At 52.3% G+C, this 21,726-nt stretch overlaps 1 protein-coding gene across 3 annotated transcripts in view; it reads left to right on the forward strand.

The window, feature by feature from the left end:
- Window positions 1-21,726, forward strand: part of CPNE5 (copine 5) — a gene marked incomplete at both ends in the record, with an annotated part of 95,262 nt that overhangs the window by 60,924 nt on the left and 12,612 nt on the right. For all 3 annotated transcript variants that reach the window (XM_084257573.1, XM_084257574.1, XM_084257575.1), the window contains 5 exons: window positions 534-637; window positions 5,428-5,532; window positions 13,940-13,981; window positions 15,870-15,945; window positions 21,292-21,345. In XM_084257573.1, coding sequence (XP_084113699.1) covers window positions 534-637; window positions 5,428-5,532; window positions 13,940-13,981; window positions 15,870-15,945; window positions 21,292-21,345 — 381 coding nt within the window. The remainder of the gene's footprint in view (window positions 1-533; window positions 638-5,427; window positions 5,533-13,939; window positions 13,982-15,869; window positions 15,946-21,291; window positions 21,346-21,726) is intronic.

Raw genomic sequence — 21,726 nt, forward strand, 5'->3', positions numbered from 1 at the left:
GCTGACCAAGCTCAGGGTGGCCCTGGCTTAGTCATTTCACCTCGCTGAGCCACTCAGTGAAATAGTCATAGGATTATGTGTGTTAACAATCACCACGTTACATGCCTGCCCTCTGCTAAGTACTTCACACACTTGGTCTTGCTTAACCCTCACAAGGACACTTTGGGGTGTGTACTGTAATCAGCCCCATGTTACAGAGGGGAAACTGAGGCTCCAAGCAGTTTGCCTCTTTTACTGGAGATCACACAGCTAGAAAGTGAGAGAGCCAGGGTTCAAACTGGGACACCCAGTTCCAGAGTTAACCTGCTTCACCAACCAACTGCTCTACTAGATCTGCCGGGTGGGGTGGGTTGAAGATGGAATGAGACGCTCCAGTGTTAGCCCAGGACCTGCTGTTAGCCTGAGCTGTCCCTTCTAACCAAGCTTGTACCTGGAATCCTCATGTTTCCCAGGGTCCTGGGGCTGTTTCCACAGGAATCATGGTGCCCTCTGCTTCACATCCCTGTTCTTTCTCCCTCCTCCCCTCTTTCTAGGATGTGGCCACAATGCAGTTCTGCGCCAATAAGCTGGACAAGAAGGATTTCTTTGGGAAGTCTGACCCCTTCTTGGTGTTCTACAGAAGCAACGAGGACGGAACGTGAGTTCTTCAGCAAACTTCACCCCCTTTCTGGGTTCCGGGCTGGACAACAGGTTGGGGTGACCTGCAGGGCACAGAGGCTCGGACCTCCCTCCTCTTGGTTCTGCCCTCAGCCCCTGCTCCAGAGAGCGCAGGGACACCTGGAGGAAGTCTGGGGCTTGTGCATCACCCTGAACACATGGATAGGGCCAGTGTGGGTGGAGGCAGCCTCTAAGCCAACAGCGTCATTCTGAGGGCCTCAACAATGGGGGGTGCTAGATACACTGGAGGTGAGGGGAGTGGGCAAAAACAGGGCTAAGGCAAGATTGAGGGACCCCGCTGACAGCTCTTTCTTTCCTTCCACACAAATCATATCTCCAAGCCATTCTTCTGCACCCACAGCCCTCTGAACACCCCACTACCACACATCACTACTGACACTAGGCTTGGAAAATCACCCTTTTCCTGGCCCCAGCACACTACCACAGTCTTCATTCAAAACTCCAATGTCTTTGAAGCCCCCGTTTCCTCCTCTCCTCTCCCTAATCTAGAAGCCACCCACAGTGTGATAGAAACACACACAGCATGTTGGTAAATGTAGGTCAGCAATGCACACGGAGGGCCAGATTCTGGGTTGAGGGTCTGGGGACTGAGGGCCTCCCTACCAACCAGCTGTGTGACCACGCAAAGTTATGCTTCCTCTTTGGGCCTGTTTTCTCATCAGAAAAGTAAATCAGTTGGATTAGGTGGCCTCCACGGTCTCTTTAAGCACCACGGCTCTGGCTCTGGGAGGCTGCTGCCACTTACAGCTGGGATTCTGCAGAATGAGGAAGTGATGGGGCCAAGGAGGTTAATTAGAGAACCGCTGCTGGAGAAGGGGAACTTGGAAGCAGGATTTGAAGGAGAGGAAGAGAATGGGTCCATGGGGGAGGAGCAGGGAAGAATAGGCTGGAGAATGGATGACATATGCAGAGCAAGTGTGGCGTGAGCAAAGGGCAGGAAGAACCAAGTTCCCCTTGCTCCTGAAATTCTGTGTGTGTGTATGCACTCGCGTGTGCAAGTATGTATGTAGGTGTGAACGTGTTTGAAAGAGTGAATGCATATGTCTCAGTGTGTGTATGTGTGAGCAAGAGTGTGTGTGTGTCTTGTATGTGCATGTGTGAAGTGCATGTGTGAGTGCATGAGTGTGTGTGTGTGTGTGTGTGTGTGAGAGAGAGAGAGAGAGAGAGAGAGAGAGAGAGAGTTTGGGGGCAGGGGAGCAGCAGGGAGGAGGTATGTTTCAGTTCAAGGGGAAACTGAATTTTAAACCTGAAAGTACAAAACAAGGGAAATTAGGTGTGATCATTTGCATAACAAAAGGATTCTTTGTCTCACCAAAGGACTCCCAGCAGGATTTCTTTAAATAATTCTTGTTGACGTTGACTGTCTTGAGGGAGGGAGGAAAAAGCCTGAGCCATTTTCTGGGCGCCCACGGTACGTCCGCACAGGCCCCCTTCAGAGAAGAGGGTAGGATGGCACCAGGCTTGTCTCTGAGGTGAAGGCCTATGGCCAGGAGGAGGGAGAGATTCGGATTTTGGAGAAGGAGAGGGGTGTGTTGCCAGTGATTGTTCTAGCAGAGCGATGTGTAGGATGGATGGGAGGGGGTGGGGAAAGGGAGAGACTTGCAGTGACTGACACGGTGAGCAGGTGGGAGGCTCCGAGCACCGGGGGAGCTGAGCTGTGGAAATGCAGGGGAGGTAGTGGGGAGAGACTAAAGGACAGTGGGGCAAAAGGACAGTGCAGCCGGGAGACCTCCCTTGGCCAAACTTGGGTGGGGATCACAGTCACTGCCCCTACCCTAGGAGAGGTGCTGTGGGGACCAGTGTGTTCAAAATGTGCAAGGAGGAGGTGGAAGGAGTTTATTTGGGGGGTGAGTTTCACTTCAAGCCTGGACCTATTTGTGGGGGACACCTAGGGCAGCTAGAAAAGCCGACCCCGGGGTTTCCCAAGAGGTGGGCCAGTGTGTGGGCACTTGCTGACAGGTGGGTGCACAGGTGAGGCTGAACTGGTGAGAGCAGGGTGGTCACTGAGGATGGAGGAGAGAAGAATGGCAAGTTTGGGAGACACCCCCAGTTAGGAAAAGGGCAAGAAGAAGGTGAGGGAGGGAGTGGGGAATGAAATGTCTGGCCAGCCACACCAGCAGCAGCAGGGAGGAGAAAGGAAGGAGGCTCTTGCTGCTGGTGCCCCTCCCTGGTCGTGTTCAATGCAAAGAACTCATCTGGGAGTAAAAAACATGATGATGGAGAGCAGGGCTCCGTCAGTCTGCCTGCTGGGCCCTGCCTGGTGCTGCTCTTATTAGCTGTGTAACTTTAGGCAAGTCACTAACCCCAGTGGAACTTTCTGGAGTGATGAAAATGCTCTGCATCTCGCTGTCCAGCCTGGTGGCCATTAGCCACATGTAGCTACTGAACACTCAAAATGGAGCTAGTGAGACTGAAGAACTGAATTTTTAATTTCATTTAATTTAAATGTCAATAGCCACATCTGGACAGTGCAGTCATAACCTCTGCTTCTCAGTTGCTTGCTATGTACAATGCGGATAATCATAACAACTCCCTCAAGGGTGGCCTTGAGGAGTAAATGAGTTAATATGTGGAATTCGAGCCTGGCCAAGTGAGCTACTGTTCTTACTCCATTTTGCAATGGGAGGGATGCTCGGAGAGGGAAAGTCATTTGCTCAGGGCTGCACAGCTGATGAGCAGTAGTCCTGGGACTGAGCCTACATCTGCCTGAGCCTGTCAGTTAACACCCCTCATTCACACTGCGTGTGTGTTGACGTGGACCAAGCTGAGCAGTGAGATGACCACAGAGACCATTTCCACACTAGGGCCTGTGCAAGGTGCGTGTAGCAGGGATTTAAGGGCCTGTGGATTTGATGTTGGGACTGAGGAGTAACGTAAAGAAAGTGGTTTCAGATAAGAGTCTGAAGCAGAAACCCAATTACCCAGGGCTCAGAGAGAAACAAGTAGGGAGGAAATTGGGTTAATAGCTCAGAAGACCTGGTTTAAAAGTTTAGCTGGCAAGAGACAGTAGAGAGAAACAGTGGTTCCAGAGGTGGAGAGCTGGGGCAAGTCCCCCTGCATAGGCAGGAGAGGGTCTCTGAAGCTCAAAAGGTCTTCTGAGCAGTGTGGCCTGCTGCCTTCACCGCCCAGTTGCTGTTCCTAATTCTCCTTCCTGCCACTGCCCACCCCCTCTCCTGCCCGACCTGCCTGCCCTAGGCAGGGGCGGCTGCTGCCCCTCCTCTTCCCATCTCCATTCCTCATCACCAGCTCTGGGGGCCTCGGGGGAGGTCTCCCACATATATCTCCACACTCCAGTGGGTGGGCGAGAAGGAGCAGAAAAGAGAAATGCTGAGCCGAAGTGACAGGAATGACATTTTGACTTGAAAATTGCCAGAGAAGAAATGGCACAGGCTGTGTGGGCCTGGGTGGAGCCCAGGCACTTTCCTGGCTGACCTTTCCAAGCCATGAGGTAGCTGGGTGGATGCTGGAAATCTTAGGGGGTGACCCTTGCCCCAGCTCCACCCTGGCTCCCTGCTGCCCCTCCTTGTGGCCAACTTCCAGGAAGGGGCCAGCCCGGGAGGGTATAGAGGGTGGGCAGGGAAGCTGGATGGGGGCCCAGCTAGGGTAAGCCAATTCTGCATTTTCAGTTGCAAAAACAAGCTCATGGATTTAGACTGGAATTTCTGTAAGGGTCTTAGAGGTCATTTAAACCAGGGACTTGAATTTCACTGATATGAAATGCCAGTGAAAGCTATGGGTCCCTCTCCTGAGAGACACATTTATTCATTAGTTCTTCCAAAAAAAAAATATAGTATTTGCCAGACACTGTTCTGGGCATTGGAGCTAGACCAGTGATTGAGAAGACAAAAGTCCTTCCCTTCCAGGAGCTGAGGTTTTAGCGACAGACCAAAAAGGAGCTAAGGAGAAAAATAGACGATGTTAAATGTCAGATGGTAGAGGTGAAGTGTGGAGGGCACATGTGGTATTCAGGGCCAAGGGAGTAGGAAATTGTAACTTCTAGATAATGTGCTCAGGGGAGATCCTCACATCAAGGAGGTGACACTGGAGTAAAGACCTGAGGTGAGCTGTGAATGTGGAATCTGGGGAGAATATTCCAGGTGGGGAGGGACAGCAAACATATGAGAGTCAACTCTCAATCTGACCTGTGATTTCCATGGCTCATAGGCCCCTCGCGCTCACCCTCAGGTTCTTCCGTGGATATCAGTTGAAGAATGTCTGATAATGGCCACCTCCCTGCGGTTACCCGTGAGGAAAGGGTTGCAAAGAAGAACCCTGTGTCCTGACAGCCCCCTGGAGCAGGGAGCCCCTCCCTAGCCTCCCCAGGAAACAGACGCTGCTAGTGACAGGCAGCCATCTCCTCCTAAGGCCACAGTGTCCACTGTCTGGCAACTATGGGGGTTCACTAACTGCTCCCTCTGTTTTTTTTTTTAAGATTTATTTATTTATGCATACAAGAGCTGGGGTACAGGCCAGAGGTGTGGGGGGAGACAGGATTCACCAGAGACAAGGTGGGGAGCAGAACAGGCAGATTGACCAAAATATACTGCTGAGGAGAGCATCGGGGAGTCAGGAGAGGTCTGCTGTGCCATGTGGGTCACCTCCCTGGCCGGGGATTGAACTCGTGCTGCAGTGGCTGCAGACAGCTTCATAGTGCTGATGTTTCACCCCTTGCACCACCAGGGAGGTCCCCCGCTCCCTGGATTCTGCCTCACTTGGATTCGGGCCTGACAACTTTCCTTTCTTTACCAGGTTCACCATCTGCCACAAAACCGAGGTCATGAAGAACACCCTAAACCCAGTCTGGCAAACGTTCTCCATTCCTGTGAGAGCGCTCTGCAATGGCGACTATGACCGGTGAGATGAGAAAATGTCCCTCCACAAGTATAGGTGGGGGAGGCGTGGTTCCCCTTGATGCTGCCGGTCCTGTCAATAGGAGCAGAGCCTGTGCTTCCCTCCCCACCTCCACCCTCCTCCCTCCTCCCTCTCCTCTACTTCCTCTCTCCCATTCAGGCAGGCCCAGTGCTAAGAACCACCCAGGCTGAGGGGATGGGAGGCACCTGATGGGTATGAGGGTGTCCAGGGCTGGAACTCAGCAGTCTGCCTCTCCCGTGTTCACAGTGGAAGGGGTGGGTGAGGGGAGGGAGCAAGGGCTCCAGATGCAGACAGAGCTGGCCTGGTCTCCACTAGCCCCAACTCCTGACTGATAGATTCTGGGGTATCAGAATCCTGGAGCACTCTGACAACGAAGTTCCCATAAATGGGGGTGAGATCCTTCTCCCCAGGAACTGGGGAGATGTGTGGTGCAAGGAGCTCGCGGAATTTTTCGGTGTGACTTAGCCAGCAGATGTGTACACATTAGCCTCTTCTTCGTCACCATCATCGTTTGAGTGTAGATTGTTTTGAGTGTAGATATGGGAGATCTGGTTCTCTGACTCAAAAACACTGTAACCTGGGCAAGCTTCCCCCTGCTTGAGCCTCAGCTTTCTTTCTTTCTTTCTTTTTTTTTTTTTTAAGAATTATGTATTTTATGCATACGAGAACTGGGGTGTAGACCAGAGGTGCGGGTGGTGAGAGCATTCACGAGAGAGAGTAGGGAGCAGAGCAGGCAGATCTACTGACATACACTGCTGAGGGGAGCAGCAGGCGAGACAGGAGAGGTGTGGTACACCCTATGGGTCACCTCCTTGGCCAGGGATATCAAACTCATGCTGTCGTGGCTGGAGATAGCTTGATAGCACTGTGTCTTTAATCCCTGCGCCACCAAGGAGACCCCAGCCTCAGCTTTCTTATCTGTCAAATGAGCATTGACACACCTGCCTACCTCATAGGACTGCTTTGAAGCTCACAGGACACAGCCCACACAAGAAGGCTTTGGTGGGCATAAAATACCAAATTCAGCCTTTCATCCCCGAGTGTTTACCGACTGACTCCCTGCCCTGTGTTAGGCACCATGCGAGATGCTGGGAAGTTGGCAGGGAAAAAAACACAGTCCTCACCCTTCACCCAACCTCAAGGAGTTTGTGTGCTAGTGGGGGAGGCAGACATTAATCCAATAATCTCACAAAGAAACATATAATTACAAATTGTGGAAGTGCCGGGGAGTGGGGCGGCCTGTGAGGCAGGAGCTGCAGGATGGCGCTGGTCTGTGCTAAGTCATAAGAACCCAGCCTGCTTCCTGCTGACTCTGCAGCTGGTGGGCGAGCTGGCAAGGACCTCACAGGCAAGGATGCCCAGCAGTCTCAAGCAAGCCAGGTCTCTGCTGGCCACTCAGGTGGGAACACTGGGGTGTCAAACAGACACTCAGGGCATCCTGACTGGTGACATGGGCGCCCAGGAATCCTTCTCACAGCAGCTTCTGACAGTGGTGGGGGTGGAGGGTGCAAGAGTGAACCGACAAAAGGCCACTGGCACCCCTGTCTCCCTCCAGGAAACCCGTAGGCTGCTGTTAGGCCACTGATACAGCGGATGAGGTGGCTTCTTTTCCTGCCTCTTGGCTGGGACAGAAAAGCCACAATCTGCTTCATAGGTGTCATCAAGATGTGCCTTAGGCCTCCAGGTGCGCGGTAGTCAGGGCAATGGAGCCACATTTCTGTCTTCAGGGAGTTGTAGCTTGACCACAGGAGCTCCCGTGTGTGTACTTGTATCTGAGATAGCTACATAATTGAGCAAAATGAGGCTGGAACTGAAAGAGGCATTCAGCCAAACGAAACATTACATGTCTGGCTGGGTCCTGGGGCTTCTGAAGTGGGTGGGAGACGGGAGGACAATCTGGTAGGGGAAGTGGGGTCTAAAGGAGGCTCAGGAGGACTGGGCAGAGTGGGGTTGGGTTCCTGGGGAGAGGGATGTGGGAAGAATGCTTGGGATGGAGAGGAAATTCACAACTGGGGAATGGGAAAGCATGGCAGTTGACATCTCACAGGGTGGAAGCCCTGTTGCCCAGAGGTATTGGGGGTCCACCTGACCCCACTTCAACCCACTATCAGACTATCCCTAAGGAGGGGCTCCTAAGACCTCAGAACCCAGTCTTGTCAGAACAGTGAGGAGGACAGAGACTCAGAGGCCTGGGTTCACTGTTCAGCCACTGAGTGGGTGAGCACACAGTTAGGGGATGCAGGTGGGGGTGGGAGAGCCCAGGCAGGCTCCCATCTGCCCCTGCCAGGCTGATCCCTGGCCTGGTGTCCCTCCAGGATGACTGGGCAGCTTGGGCCCTTCTTCATAACAGGGAACAGGCTGACAGTGTGAGGCTAATGTTCCTGGAAGGGCCAGGCTGGCTTGGTGAACAACAGTGACCCCTGTCCTGCACTGAGCCCCAGGGTAACCCACATACCCAATAGCCATTAGGGAGGTGTGAATGTCCAGACTCTCAGGGCAGGAGGGGGAGGGCCTTGTGCAGGAGAATGAAGCCATTCCCCTTTACTTCTGAGGCAACTCTGTAGCCTCACAGAGCAGTGGGTTGGCCCCAGCAGCAGTGGCTTCCATCCAGCCAGGTGCCAGGCACTATGTTGCATGCTGCGCGCATTCTGAGACGTCAGACCCAAGTCTCCCAGGCCGGTGCAGGAGACAGACAGGTGGTAATAATAGCAGAGGCTCCTGTAGGTCTTACCGTGGGGCAGGCCCTGTTCTAAGTGTCTTATGTGTGTGAACTAACTTCATCGTCCCAGCCATTTGTATTAATAGGAGTACTCTTCACATTTTACAATTAAGGAAACTGAGGCCCAGGAAGAGTAAGTAGCTCACACAGTGTCTTACTCCCAGTCAATGGCACAGCCAGGATTTGTACTCAGGCAGGTTTTAGTCCTGAAAGCATTGCCTGTCCTTTTTACTTTAACCCCAAATGATTGAGAGAAGGCCTAGAGGTCTAAAGTGCCAGACTCAAGCATCCACTTCCAAATGATTCATAGAGAAGAGAAGAGAAGAAGCGAGAGGGGCAGGCAGACGGAAGACTCAAAAAAGACTGATCAGATCTGAGACAGATCATTCGGGCTTGGGGCACCAGAGAAGGTGGTAGCCCAGACAGAAACAGCGAGTGTGCCTGGAGCCAGAGTCCCTCACATGCACAGATATTGTTTTGTGTTTTTCTTTTACAGACCATACGCAACCCATTTTTTTTTTTTTTTTAAAAAGAGCCTCCTTAAATGATAAGAATGATGTTTGTGTTTACAAATTTGTTGCTACAGTTGAGGGTAGGGGAGAGAATTGGTGGGCCTAGTTTTAGCCTCGTGGAGAGTGGGCTGCTGTGGGACAGGCCTGAGGTGCTCCTTGGAGGAGGACGGAAAAAGGAGAGAGGTTGGGAGCCCCCCAGGAGGGGACTCTGATGGAGGTCGGGACCCCAAGTCCCCAGGCCATGTGCCACAGGTTGGGAATAGGAAAAAGAAGAGTTGATGAGCAGAAAGCAACAGGAAGGGCCAGGAGGAGGTTGGCATGGGCAGGGAACTGAGAGGAAAAGTCACATAGAAGTATCAGCTCTTACAGTAAGTCCTCAATTAACTCATCGACAGGTTCCAGAAACTTCCATGTATAGTGAAAGTGGGTCTTCAAATAATGTCTCAGCATTGGGTAGAGATTGGTCTCGTCAACTTTATAAGGGAATTACTTGAAAGAAAGGATGTTATTTGAGGACCTGGTATACTGTGAAAAACAGCCAGAGCTGAGCACCAGGGACCTCTTAAGAAAGGGCAGTTTCATTGGAATGATGGGGGGTGGAAACCAGCTAATATTAACAAAATTACTGCACATTTAAGACATGGGCCAAATTGTGTTGTAGTTGGCTTAAATACATTTTCTTATTTTGTGAATTTAAATGTCACAGTAACCCTAGGAGGTGGGTGTTAGTGATATGCCCATTTCACATAGGGAAGCAGAGGATCAGAGATCGTGTAACTTGCTGGGACAGGAGCAGATACACGTCCCTTCTCCAGGAGTCACCTCTGGGCTGGCCCTCTGTTTTGGGGACCCCATGGCTTGCTGTATCTTCAGTCCATGTGAGGTCAAACCTGCGAGACCCAACTGAGCAGAGCTGGAGTCAGAGGAGATGGCCTCAGGATGAGAGCCAGTGCAGCCCTGCTGTGGGGTGAAGTGGGGTGATGGCAAGAAGCACTCCCCTGCCTTCCCCAAAGCCCTCCTTACTCTGTCCTTGACCCATTGTGACTTTGACAGCTTGTCCCTGTTAGGTTCCCCTGGATCTGGCCGTTATTATTTCCTCTCAGCCTAATGTTGAGTGAGTGGATTCTAAGAGAGTGTTAATACACTCGGTCCCCACCTGAAGCGAGCAGAGGATTCCTGGAAATGCAGAGCTTTCCCATCACCAGGTCCCAGGATGAACATGTGTGCCCCTCCTGAAGGGCCTCTTAGCACCCCTCGCTCACACTCGCAGTAGCTAAGCGCAGACCGAGGAGGTAAATTCACTGCCATGACCCTGAGGCCCACAGTCCCCCTGGTGTTTGCTCTGTGCCCTCCAGTCCCAGTCCCGTTTCATCTCAGTGAGGCCCTGCTCCCCTTCCTCCCTGAAGCTTCTCTGACTGTTGGAATGACTCAGTCAGCTGAGAAGAACCCTTCAGGGCCTGTCAACAGCCCCCCTCCCCCCCCAATCCCAGCCCATTTGTGAGCAGCAGTGAAATGTACCTTCTCCTGCCTGGGAGCGGCTCATTAGGAAGCACACCTGCACTTGGGCTGTGGGGAGACTATGGATAGTGCTGCTTGCTGCACTGGGAGGGAAGCCTGGCCTGTTTGCCAGGGTCCCTGTCCCCTGTGGGCCCGCTGAGGCTCACACTGCCCCCACACACCCCCGCCAGCTCTGACCTCTGTCGCTCTGACCCAAGCATCCAGAGACCAGAGGGCCCAGGTTCCCGAGGCCTGGAGTCCCTGCTGGCTCTGTGTGGTTTGGGGAAGCCGCCTCTCTGGGCTCCCTTTGTGTTTGTGTGGAGTGAACCTGTTGTTACTGTGTGGGCCACTTCATAAAGTTGTTAGGCGATCAGTCAGCTGACAAATATTTATTGGGCACCTAATATATGCATTGGCACTATTCTAGAAACTGAAGAGACAGCAGTGAACAAAACAAACAGAAATCCCTGGCCCCGCACAGCTGACATTTTTTGTGGTGAATGGGAATTGTTTGAGAGGCAGGAGCTCGGAGAAGAGGCTTGAGTGTGTTAGATGGGAACAGAATCCACGTGTCCAATGCTGCCCGCCTGTGAGTGATGCCCTTGACCTCCACAGCAGCTCCACAGTGGCTGTGATTAGCCCATTTGACAGAGGAGTAAATAGTCCCAAGGGTGAAGCCAGCTGCACAGGGCCTTCCAGCTAGTTCCCAGAAGAGCTGGGGTTGCACCCCAGGGCTGCCCACCCCAGAATCATGGTCTTCCCTGCTCACCCCACTGCTTCCCAGATTAGGGACTCCATGTTCCAGACCATTCATGACAAACGTTGTGGGCAGCAGAGGCCCCTTTTATTGTCCCACACCCAGAAGTCCCTTCTCCTGGGTGTTGTCCCTAGAAGTCACAGCTGATCTGACATGTTTGTGGGGCCCATGCTAAGGGGTTGGGAGCCCTAGGCTGCGGCCCATGAATGGCATGTGAGGTGACCTGGGGCAGCACGGCCAGGGCTGAGCAGCGACAGAACTGTCATCAGAATGGCCAAAGCTGTAACTGGCTTCTGCTGCTGTCTCCACCTCCCTCTGGGAACCTTTTCTCATACCTCCTTCTCCCCCAGGGCTGGATGTCACAGCCTCGGGGCTAACCTCACCCCCAGAATGCAGCCATCTCTGGAGTCTCCACTGTGGTTGGACTGAGTTTACACAGGAACCTCACATTCGGTGGTTTAGACCTCAGTTGTAAGCTCAAATCCCCCGGGAGCTTTTAACAATGCCCTGCCTGGGCTGCACCCCAGGCCAGTTGAGTCTTAATGTCTAGTGGTGAGGCATGGGCATCAGGCTACAAAACTCCCCAGGGAGTCTGGTGTGCAACCAAGTTGAGAACCAGTTCTCTCTTCTATAGAAGTAGGAGCTCTGGCTGCCTATTAGAACCAGCAAGGGAACTTTTCAAAACTACCCGTGCTAGAGTACCATGCAGACCAATGAAATCAGGCCCTCTGGCTGTGGGAATTTTTTTAAACCTCAGTGATTTTTTTTGGCTATTCAAGACTGTGACTGTGGGGACTGTCAGGTCCACCTACAATCTCTGAGCATGTGGCTGTCCCTGATCTAGTCACCTGAGGGGCTGGCGTTGGTGGTGTGAAGAGACACCCTCTTTGTTGGGGTCCCTGCAGGTCTCCTGCAGAGCTGGAGGACTCTGGGGAAGGGCTGAGGGACTTAGCAATGTGGGACAGTCTCCTGAGTCAGAATCCTCACAGCATGTGACCCTTGATTACTAGGACCCTTAGGGCTCAGTTTCCCATTTGCAAATGAGGGGACTAGAGGTCATCGCCCTAGCACATATACAGGGAAGCCTGTAAAATAGATTCCTGGGCCCCACCCAGAGCTGCAGAGAACTGGACCTGGAGTCTGTCTGTGTGTAATCTTCCTGGGATGCCATCAAGGTAATTTCTAGCCTTATCATCCGAGGCATGGAAAGTTCCAGATCCCAGGCACCCAGGTTCAGGTATCCCTGATTTAAGTAAATTTCATGTGAAAAACTATCCTAGGATAGCCAAATATAAAGTGGAGAGGAGGCACTTTTATAGAGACGCTCCCGGGTTTCCAGTGGGCTTTACAATTGTCTTTGTAGCTGTTTGGCAGGGCCACTATTATCCTCTATTTTTTTAAGATTTATTTATTTATACAATAGCTGGGGTACAGGCCAGAGGCGCAGGAGAGGATTCACCAGAGACAGAGCAGGGAGCAGAACAGGCAGACGGACCAGAAACACTGCTGAGGGGAGCAGCGGGTGAGGCAGGAGAGGTCTGCTGCGCCACGTGGGTAGCTCCCTGGCCGACGGGGAATCGAACCTGTGCTGCGGAGGCTGCGGACAGCTTCACAGCGCTGCACTCAACCTGCTGCACCAGCGGGGAGGCCCTATCCTCTCTTTAAAATGGTAGATTGTGGTCAGCCAGGTCACATCCAGGTCCCACAGATAGGTGCCTGTGTCAAGCCAAGTGCACGCAGTTTCTTCCCCACTCTCCAGACTACCGCCCACCTCCAGGGGCTGAGTTTTTTTTATTTTGACAGTAATTCCCCTTCAAGAGACATAGGTTTTGTTTTCCACAGGAATTTAAAGAAATCTTTATTATTATTCTATGCCTGACCCCCTTTTCCATTTGGCAACAAAATCCCAGCAGTGCACACGGTCCCTCCCGGGCATTCTTTCATTGGGAAACAGTTTCTGCCCTGAGGCAGGGGATTCTACCCCCACCCCTATGCCCCATGGAGGTTCATCTGAAGGGAGACAGCGCCTCCTTCTGGGAGTTCCAGAACCCCAAGACTGACTCCACAGACCCGAGGAGATGGGCTGTGGCCATGGGCAAGATGATATGTTAAAAGACAAGCCCACGCAGCCGCCTCTGTGAGCCCCATTTAGAACCGAAGTCTGGAGACCCGGGCTCACCAGACCTCTCCCCACTCCCCAGTCCCTGCCCCTTGGTGGTACCCTGGCAGCTCCCCCATCCCTGGGCATCCCTGGAGGACTGCCAGCACTAAGGGTTAACCTGCAGCCCTCCACCTCCCTCCTACTGCCTCTGGTCCGCTAGCCTGTTGCCATGGAAACCGGCTAAAAATAAAATGGGCTCCCAAAGCCCAGCCCCATGCACAGGAGTCAAAACAAACTAATTCAAGCAGCCAGGCTAAAATGTGAAGATAATTACACCCTCACTCAGGAGCCAGTCATTGCATGGAAAATCAGGGCCCCTGGGCCCATCTCCAACATCAAGGGCTACTTCCTCACTATTCAAACTGCTCGGACCCCAGGACCCCACCTTGCTGAGGTCTGGGACCTGAGAATGCCACGCCCCCACCAGGATGATCCCCCCTTGCTAAATGCACAGATGGCTTCATGGCGGGACCTCTGCCCGATCCGGGGTGGCCCGGGACAAGGTGGGGTGAGCTGAAGTCTGAGGCCACAAGTCCCTGCACAGCTGCCTCATCCCTCAGATCTTTGCTAAAAGGCCTCAAGAACATCCCTTTGTCTTCCTGCCTGTTACCTCTTCCCCAAGGGCTCTGGACCCTGGTCCATGTCCCCACATTTCCTGGTCCAGACGCATGAGGAGGGCTCCATCCTCAGCCCACTCTGGTGTTAGGTCAAGCCCATCCCACCACAGACCCTTTATCTTACAGGACCATCAAGGTGGAGGTGTATGACTGGGATCGAGATGGCAGGTAAGCAAGTGAAAGGGCAGAAGGTGAGCAGGGATGGGGCGGCCACTTGTGGGAGGTTGGGCCTTGCTCTCATCTGGGGAGAGGGGAATTGGAGTTTCCTGTGGGAGAGCTGCTGTCTGCCGCCTGTCTCACCTAGCCCCACTGAGGCCCTCTGTCCTGCAGGATGTGGTATGAGGGGCCCAAGAGGCTTCCTTTTCCCCCAAACAACTGCCTAACAGCCAGCCATTACATGCAGTCTCCCTACATTTGGTGAAATTTACCATTTTCTAAAAATGTACATGTTCTAGAGTTTAGTAACAGTGACGTCCTGACTCTTCATGGGCACATTCTCTGTGAGACCTTGAGCTAAGCGCCGTGGGCTGGCTGAGATGCAAAAGACATGCTCAGCTCTCAGATTCTCCCTACAAGGCAGCCCTTGGCTCCTCAGAGGAGCTATTGTGAGGAGCCTGAGGGGTGGGCCATAAGGCAGTGCCAAGTGGGACCCAGTTTGGATGCTGAGAGTTCAGTTCCATCAGGGTCTTTGGAAGTCCAGTGCCTCCCAAGGAATTCATAGATAGGAACAAGATAGGGTCTCTCACAGCTTTTGTCCGGGAGCCACACTGATTCCTACTTTGCTGTTGAACCAAATCCAAATATGTCTTCCTGACCCCTGCATTGGGTGGCAATGCCAGGGGCTGTGCTAGAGGGGCTTTAAGCCCATAATCATGACTGGGGCCTCTCAAGTCTGTGGTGTGGATGGGACTTAATGTCTCATCTTGGGTAAAGGACTGTGCAAATGCAGCCCCTCCCAAGGACTCCACCTCCCCTGAGACCTTCCTATAGAGAAACTCCAGTGCCAACTCTGTCTCTACTAAGCCGCCCTATCCTTCTCTCCCTCCTCTTTAACCACTTCCCAGCCAAGTCAACTTCTTGTTTCCACCCATGTTTGCCTCTTCTTACCATAAGTTCCCCACACTTCTTTACGGGGAATGTTCTCTTCCACCTCAGCTGGGGGCAGCCACCAGGTGCCACTGGGGCCTCCACAAGAGCTCATCTGAATGTTGAGCACTGTAAATATGCAGTCAGAATACAACGTGGGCTCCAGGCTCCAGGCAAGGCCTCAGGGACAGTTCCTGCTATCACTCACTAGCGGACTCCCATGCCAGCACATCAGCCATCACCCTCTGCCAGGGCCGGGGTGAGAGGCAGCCGGCCACAGGAGAGATGAGAGCTCCGCTTTCTACTAACTTTTGCTGCACCTGATATATAAATACTCACTAGTCAGGGAGAGCCCAAAAGGGGCAGACAATGTTGAAATCTCCCCCAGCTCTGATTGTCTTTTTAAGAATGGTTATTAGAAAAATGTCAAATACACAGAAAAATAGAAAAGTTTAATAAGCACCTCTAAGCCTATCACCTGAATTTAACAATGGTTAAAGATTGCCTTATTTATCTCTGTTTCAGCTATGTTTTACTGATTTAGTTTAAATTACAGACATCACGGCATTTTTACCTCTGAATAGGTCATTGGAAATGTCGACAAAATAACGACCGTTTCCTACATAGCTACATATGCCATTATCACACCTGACAGATTGAACAATAATTTTTGAATACCATCTAATATTCATGTCATATTCAAATTTCCCTAATTGTTCCCAACATACCTTTCATTGACTCAAGGCAAGAATCAAAGGAAGATCAGGGTCTGTTTTCCAGGACCCTGCTCTCTGCTAGGTGACCACTGGGTTTCTTCCTCCCTGGGAGACACTGGACTCTCCCCAGGGACCCAGCCTCTCAGCTGGCATGTGCCCTGTAGCAGCATGGGAGGCAGGGGAGGCGGGGAGGGGACTGGGAGGAGGCAGGATGCAGCCTGGGCCTCAACTCTCAGCGCCACCTTCCCTTACAGCCATGACTTCATTGGGGAATTCACCACCAGCTACCGGGAGCTGGCCCGCGGGCAGAGCCAATTCAACATCTACGAGGTGAGGTGGACACCCCATGTCTGGGCTTGGCTCTGCTGACACATAGCTCCCCATTGCTGAGGGCTGCTGGGAGCCAAGCGCTAAGCTGTGGGTGGGGGTTGGGTTTGTGTGTTCTCCTGGGAAATGGGTGCTAGTGTTCCATCCTACAATTAAGGAGACTGAATCGCAGAGAAATTAGGGACCTTGGTTAAAGACACATAATTCAGTCAGTGGTAGAATCAAGAGACAAACCACGTAAGCTTGCCTGGCTCCAAATCACTGAGTTATAGTGCTCCCCAAAAGTACACTTCCAACAAAGTGAGGGATAGATGTGGGGATGGGGCGGAAGGTGGGGGAGAGTATTGGAAGCTTCTGGGCTTGAGACCCAAGGTCCTGAGTTCAAGGTGGCCCTCTGCCTTCTATCAGAACAGTTTCAGGGCCTGTGAAGATCTTACCTTTTCCAGAAGGAAAGAGCCAAAGGAACAGGACTCAGGATACCTTGATCTAGACATGGAAATAAATCGTGTTTGCCCTCATCGGGCGATTTCTGCGCTGAGCCCTGGCTGGTGTGCTCTCCCTCCTGGGATGCCCTGCCCATTTTCCAAATCTAGCTCAGGTCCCACTCCTCTGAGCGACCTTCGCTGCCATGCTGGCCTCCCAGACTTCGCCCTCTTTTGAACTTCCTAGACAGCACAGTTCATGCCAAACCCACTTAAGGGCAGGTACTTACAGCCCTAAAAGGAGGATTCAGATCCCAACTCTGCCACTTATTAGGCATGTAACCTTGGCAAGATTCCCCAACCACTCTGCCATGCACACTGAGATTATCTAAGTCACTAAAACAATGTCCAGCCCCTCGTAAATATGATGGGTTAGCTTTCAGCATCATCTGTTCAGCACCTGTGTGCCAGGAGATTTCACAATCATCCTACAAATGGTCTCTATTAACAGTCACTCAGCCAGTGACGTTGAAAAGTTAGATTTGACTTCCATCCTGGAGTCCAAATCTGAACACAGACCTCATTCTCTATTGCTGTTCTGGTGGGCAGGTCTTTGTTCAGCTAGACAAGCTCCCCATGCCAGGAAGGGGGCAGCACTTTCTCTTGCCTCCTTCATGTTGGCCTGGGCACTGCCAGGTACACAGTAGGTGCTGATCATGCATCACAAGAACTTCTGGTGCTGTTGTGAAGATGAAGCGTGGGTGAAATCTTTGAAAGGGATCTGACCCTTTCAAAGAAATCAAATTACTACCTCCACTGCCCAAGAAAAAGAAACAGGTTCAGTCTCTGGCCACTTATAAGGACATTTTCAGGGAAGGGGTCAGCTCTCTTGGAATTTGACTCCTCGGGCTGCTTGGCTCAGCTCTCGGGCTGATTCCTGTTCCTTTGCAGTCTACAAGAGAAACTGCAGTGCTGGGAAGCTAACAGCAGCCCTTGCACTCTGTGTGTGTGTGTGTGTGTGTGTGTGTATGTGTGTGTGTGAGAGAGAGAGAGACAGAGAGACAGAGAGACAGAGAGACAGAGACAGACAGATGGGGATCCAATTTGGGTTCAGGAAGGCTTTTCTAGAGTCTCAGGCCCTGGCATCACCCAGGGTGTGTGAGGCTTGTCTCTCTAGCTGTCTGTGTGCTGGCCGCTCAGCCTTCCCAAACTGACCACCTTGGCTAAAGCCTTCCCACAGCTCTCCTGCCCCCTGGCCAGTCAGCTGTTTCACAGGTCCTTGGCACCTGGAGGTTCATCCTTGACACCTCCCACCCTCACATCCAATCCACAGCTGAGCCCCAACTCTTATGCCACGGGAATATTCTGACCTTTGTTCCCCTCACTTCCTGTCCACTCCTGCTGCCATAATCTCCTCTGCATGGGGACTTTGAACAGCCCCCTAACCACTTCCTGCTGATTTCCATCCTCCACTCAGTAACCTGAGTGCTCCTTCTAAATGGTAACCTGGCCACATCCTCTGCCCTGCTTAAAATCTGGCCATGCATCTCACCCAACACCTCAGCCTGGACCGCACAGGGGAGCAGGGAGGAAATTCAGAAAGACTCTCCACATCAGCTGAGATCCAACAGGGCCTTTAACCTGTGGGGTAGATCCAAGCTCCTTTACATGGAGCTTCCTGCTGGCACTATGCCCCAGCCTCTGGCAAGCTGTGCACAAGCAGTGGGTGTGCACACACACACACACACATACACATACACCCCACACCCTTAGGGGGCCCTAGGGTCTGGCCCTGGCCCCTTCCCTTATCCATCCCCACTTTCAGCCAGATCGTGCTGCCTGAGGTTCTGTGACCTCCATGCTGGCTCGGCCTCTGTGGTTCCATTCGCACATTTATTGCCTCCTCTGGGATTTCCTCTTCCTTCACCTGGTTGGATCTACTGGACCTTCTCCTCCAGGAAGCCTGCTCTGCCTGCACACCTACTCTATCCCCCAGTGTCTGGTGCTCCTGTGCCCCCCACCCCTGCCCCTGTCTCTATTACTTGTTTATCCTACTTCCCACCCTGAAAAGACCATCGGTCTCAGGCACGGGCTGTCATACTCGGTGTTTATCCCGAGTCAGCACAGCTCCTGGCCCCTGGGGGCCACTCACTGTCCCCTGACCCAGAGGAGAGGAGGAGGGTGGTGACCACAGGGAGAAGAGGCTTGGAATTTCAGCCCAGGAGTTGGGTGGTTCCTGGATGGCCTCTAGGGGGCACTGGTTCCCCACACAGAACTCAGGGATGCGGCTATTTCTGGCGGTAGAGGCTGGGAGGTGGGGGAGGGTATGAGCTGGGGAGCGCCCATGAAACCCCAGGATCGACGGGGCGCTTCAGTGCCCACTTCACATGAAGGTCTGAGAACAAAACACTGCTTTTACATGAAAACGGTGATCATTAAGGGTGGAAATGTGGCATATGGGCTAATTTAAGGAGAGCACTGACGACTTCAAAGGAAGGTTGTGTCTGTGGCCAGGTCTTGGGACCACACCCAGACGCCCGAAAGTCCGCGCTCAAGCTCCTCAGCCGGGAGGGCTGTCGTGGAGTAACAGCGTGAGCTGCACTCAGCTCTAAGTTTCACACCCACATGGGACAGATTGGGAAGCTGAGGCACAGTGTAGCATTGGGGTTTCAATGGTGCCCTCATCTCAGCAGCTTACCTAGTAAGACTCCCCACAGTGTGTCCCTAAGCGCCCTTCATCTGGGCAGCCGGAGGGGCCTGTGGCTGCTCCACAGCTTTTCTGGGCTCCTTTCTCAGCCTCTCTTCCAGGCCCTGGGTTTCCATCCGGACTTCCCATCTGTGTCCCAGTCCAGTTCTTCCTTCTGTGTCTACCTGTCTCTCTCTCCTACCTCACAGCCACTCTCAAAGCCCAAGATCTGTGGTCGCTTCTTGACAATATTGATTTGTCTGTAGCTTGGTACCTGTCCTTCATTACCGCTCACCTGGAATGGTGGGGTAGTGGTAGAGTAGTGATAAAAAGTAGCAGTTGACATGGTTATAGTACTTACTGCATTCCAGACTCCATCGGAAACACCCATACCTTCCTAAGAAGTTGGTGCCTTTTATTCCCATTTTACACATAAGGAAATTGAGGCCCAGGGAGGTTACCTAACTTGCTAAGGTCACACAGCTGCTAGGAGGAAGAACTTGGCGAACATCACCCAGGTGTCCCTTCTTTAATATTCACCTCCCAGCATTCACCAGTTCCCAGCATCCTAGTCTGCTGTGATCTTGACATCTGTTTACTTAGAGAAGTTTCTGGATAGATGGTGGGTGATGCTCGGACATTTAACTAGGCGTTCTAGGCTTTCTTCTAAACAGCTCAATTTACTCTTCCATTCTTTGACTCTGCAATCAAGCTGAAATCCAGTTCTGAGCTCCCTGTACCCTACTCCTCATATCTCCTCAGACTACAATGCCTGCCCTCCATCCTTCCATGCCCAAATCTTTCCTGTCCCTCAAAGTCCACTTCCAATACCACCTGCCCCAGGAAGCCTTCACTGATTGTGCTTCCTGCAGTGGTCTCTCCTTCCTCTGCCTCCCTCACACTAATCTGGCTCTCCTGTGTGGGTGGCTCTTGTCCCCTGTAGCCTCATTATCTTCTTTTTCTGACTGGAGTAGAGATCTGTGAGAAGAGGACTTGGTCCCAATGTCTAGCCCACACATCTTTATGAAAAGATGTGTTTGTGATTGTTATCAGGGAGGCACCAGGTCTGAAGCGCTAGCCTAAGGGCAGGAACCTGGTTTCTAATCCTGTCACTTACCTGACCCTCTGTATGACCTTACAGAACCTCTTGGTGTCTCTGTGCCTTGGTTTCCTTATCTCCAGAAATGAATGTGAATCCTCATTAAGGCAGAAGAGACCTTGGGTAAAGATGAGGCTGGCTCCCATAGCAGAAATAGATGTGGGAGGGGGAAAATGACTTCACCACAGACTTGCAGAGACAGATGGTGTGAAAATCGCCTTGCTTTGTTTGGTGGGAGATTAGGGAAAGATTGTGCCTGGATGTCCCATGTGAAAAACACACACACAAAAGCGGACACAAACAAGTACAAAAGCATCATGAAAGAGCCGTGGAGGGCTCCCAAGGTGAGGGGGCCCTTCTCACGGAGCCCACAGCTCCCCAGCCTCCACATCACTGTCCTGGCACTGGACACCTTTGTGTGAGGGGCTGTCCTGTGTGTGGTGTGATGTTTAGAAACACCCCTTGCCTCTCACTACTCCAAAAATGTCTCTTGACATTGCCACTGTCTCCTGGGTGGCAAAAATCACTCCCAATTGAGACCACTGAGTTAGCCCAACAGGTTTATTTTTAGCACCTACTATGTACGCAGCCCTGTGATAGTCTCCACTGATAGGTCTGGTTTGAAACGAAAGCTGGCAGGTGAAGAACAGGGAGGGAGATTCTAACTGCAGTGCAAGGGTGATGGGGGTGGAGCTGTGGTCCCCAGCGTGGCCCTTGGACTGGATCTTGAAGAGCCAGAGGATAGGATTTGGTGGAGGGACAGGGGAGGGTGTTTCAGGTCCAAGGAATAGCGTGAGCCAACACGGGGCAGGCACAGACAGGGGCCCTTTTGCGACATCGAGACGTCCAGCCTCTTTTGGCTGTTCTGGGCAGAGGGCGTGTTTGGAGGAACAGTGGGAAAGAAGGTTAAATAAATATTATTCCTGGTGTGTTTGGTCGTGGGACATTGGGTCGAGTTGGGAAGACTAGTTTCATAAATCTAAATGCATTCTCCCCACAAAATCCTCCTCCCCTGGGCCCCCAGGTTTGCGCACCCCACACTCTGCTTGCTGGGGGTGGGGCCACACTCAGGGGTCCTGGAAACCCTTGGAAGCAGCCCTGACTGCTTGGAAGCTCTTAAGTGGCAATTGGTTTTCTTGCAGGTGGTAAACCCAAAAAAGAAAATGAAGAAAAAGAAATACGTGAATTCTGGCACAGTGAGTAGCTAGCTACCCTCTCTCTCCTGGGTGTAGACATTCTAAGCCCCAAGCTAAGTCTGGTGTCAGGGAGTCGTGTGTGTCTGCAGAGTGTGGGAACCAGACCCTGAGGGCTGGGGGTGGGGAGGGGAGGAGTCGATGGAGCAACAGCCCAGCCCAGGGGCTAGGGTGGAGGTGGCTCAGCAACTGTGATACAGAATGAGAAATTCCTGAGAGAAACTCACAGGGGCACTTCCTGCAGGAAGGAAGAGGGAAAGGAGCAGTATTTAATGGGCCCTACTCTGGGAAATTCCCCATTTAGGTGCTTTTCTTAGATTGTTTCCCTGAGAGGCAGATATCCTCATCCCCTTGTCATGAAAGAGGAAACCAAGGCTTCAGGCA

The sequence above is a fragment of the Talpa europaea genome, assembly GCF_964194135.1.
Source record: "Talpa europaea genome assembly, chromosome: 2".
Taxonomy (NCBI): domain Eukaryota; kingdom Metazoa; phylum Chordata; class Mammalia; order Eulipotyphla; family Talpidae; genus Talpa; species Talpa europaea.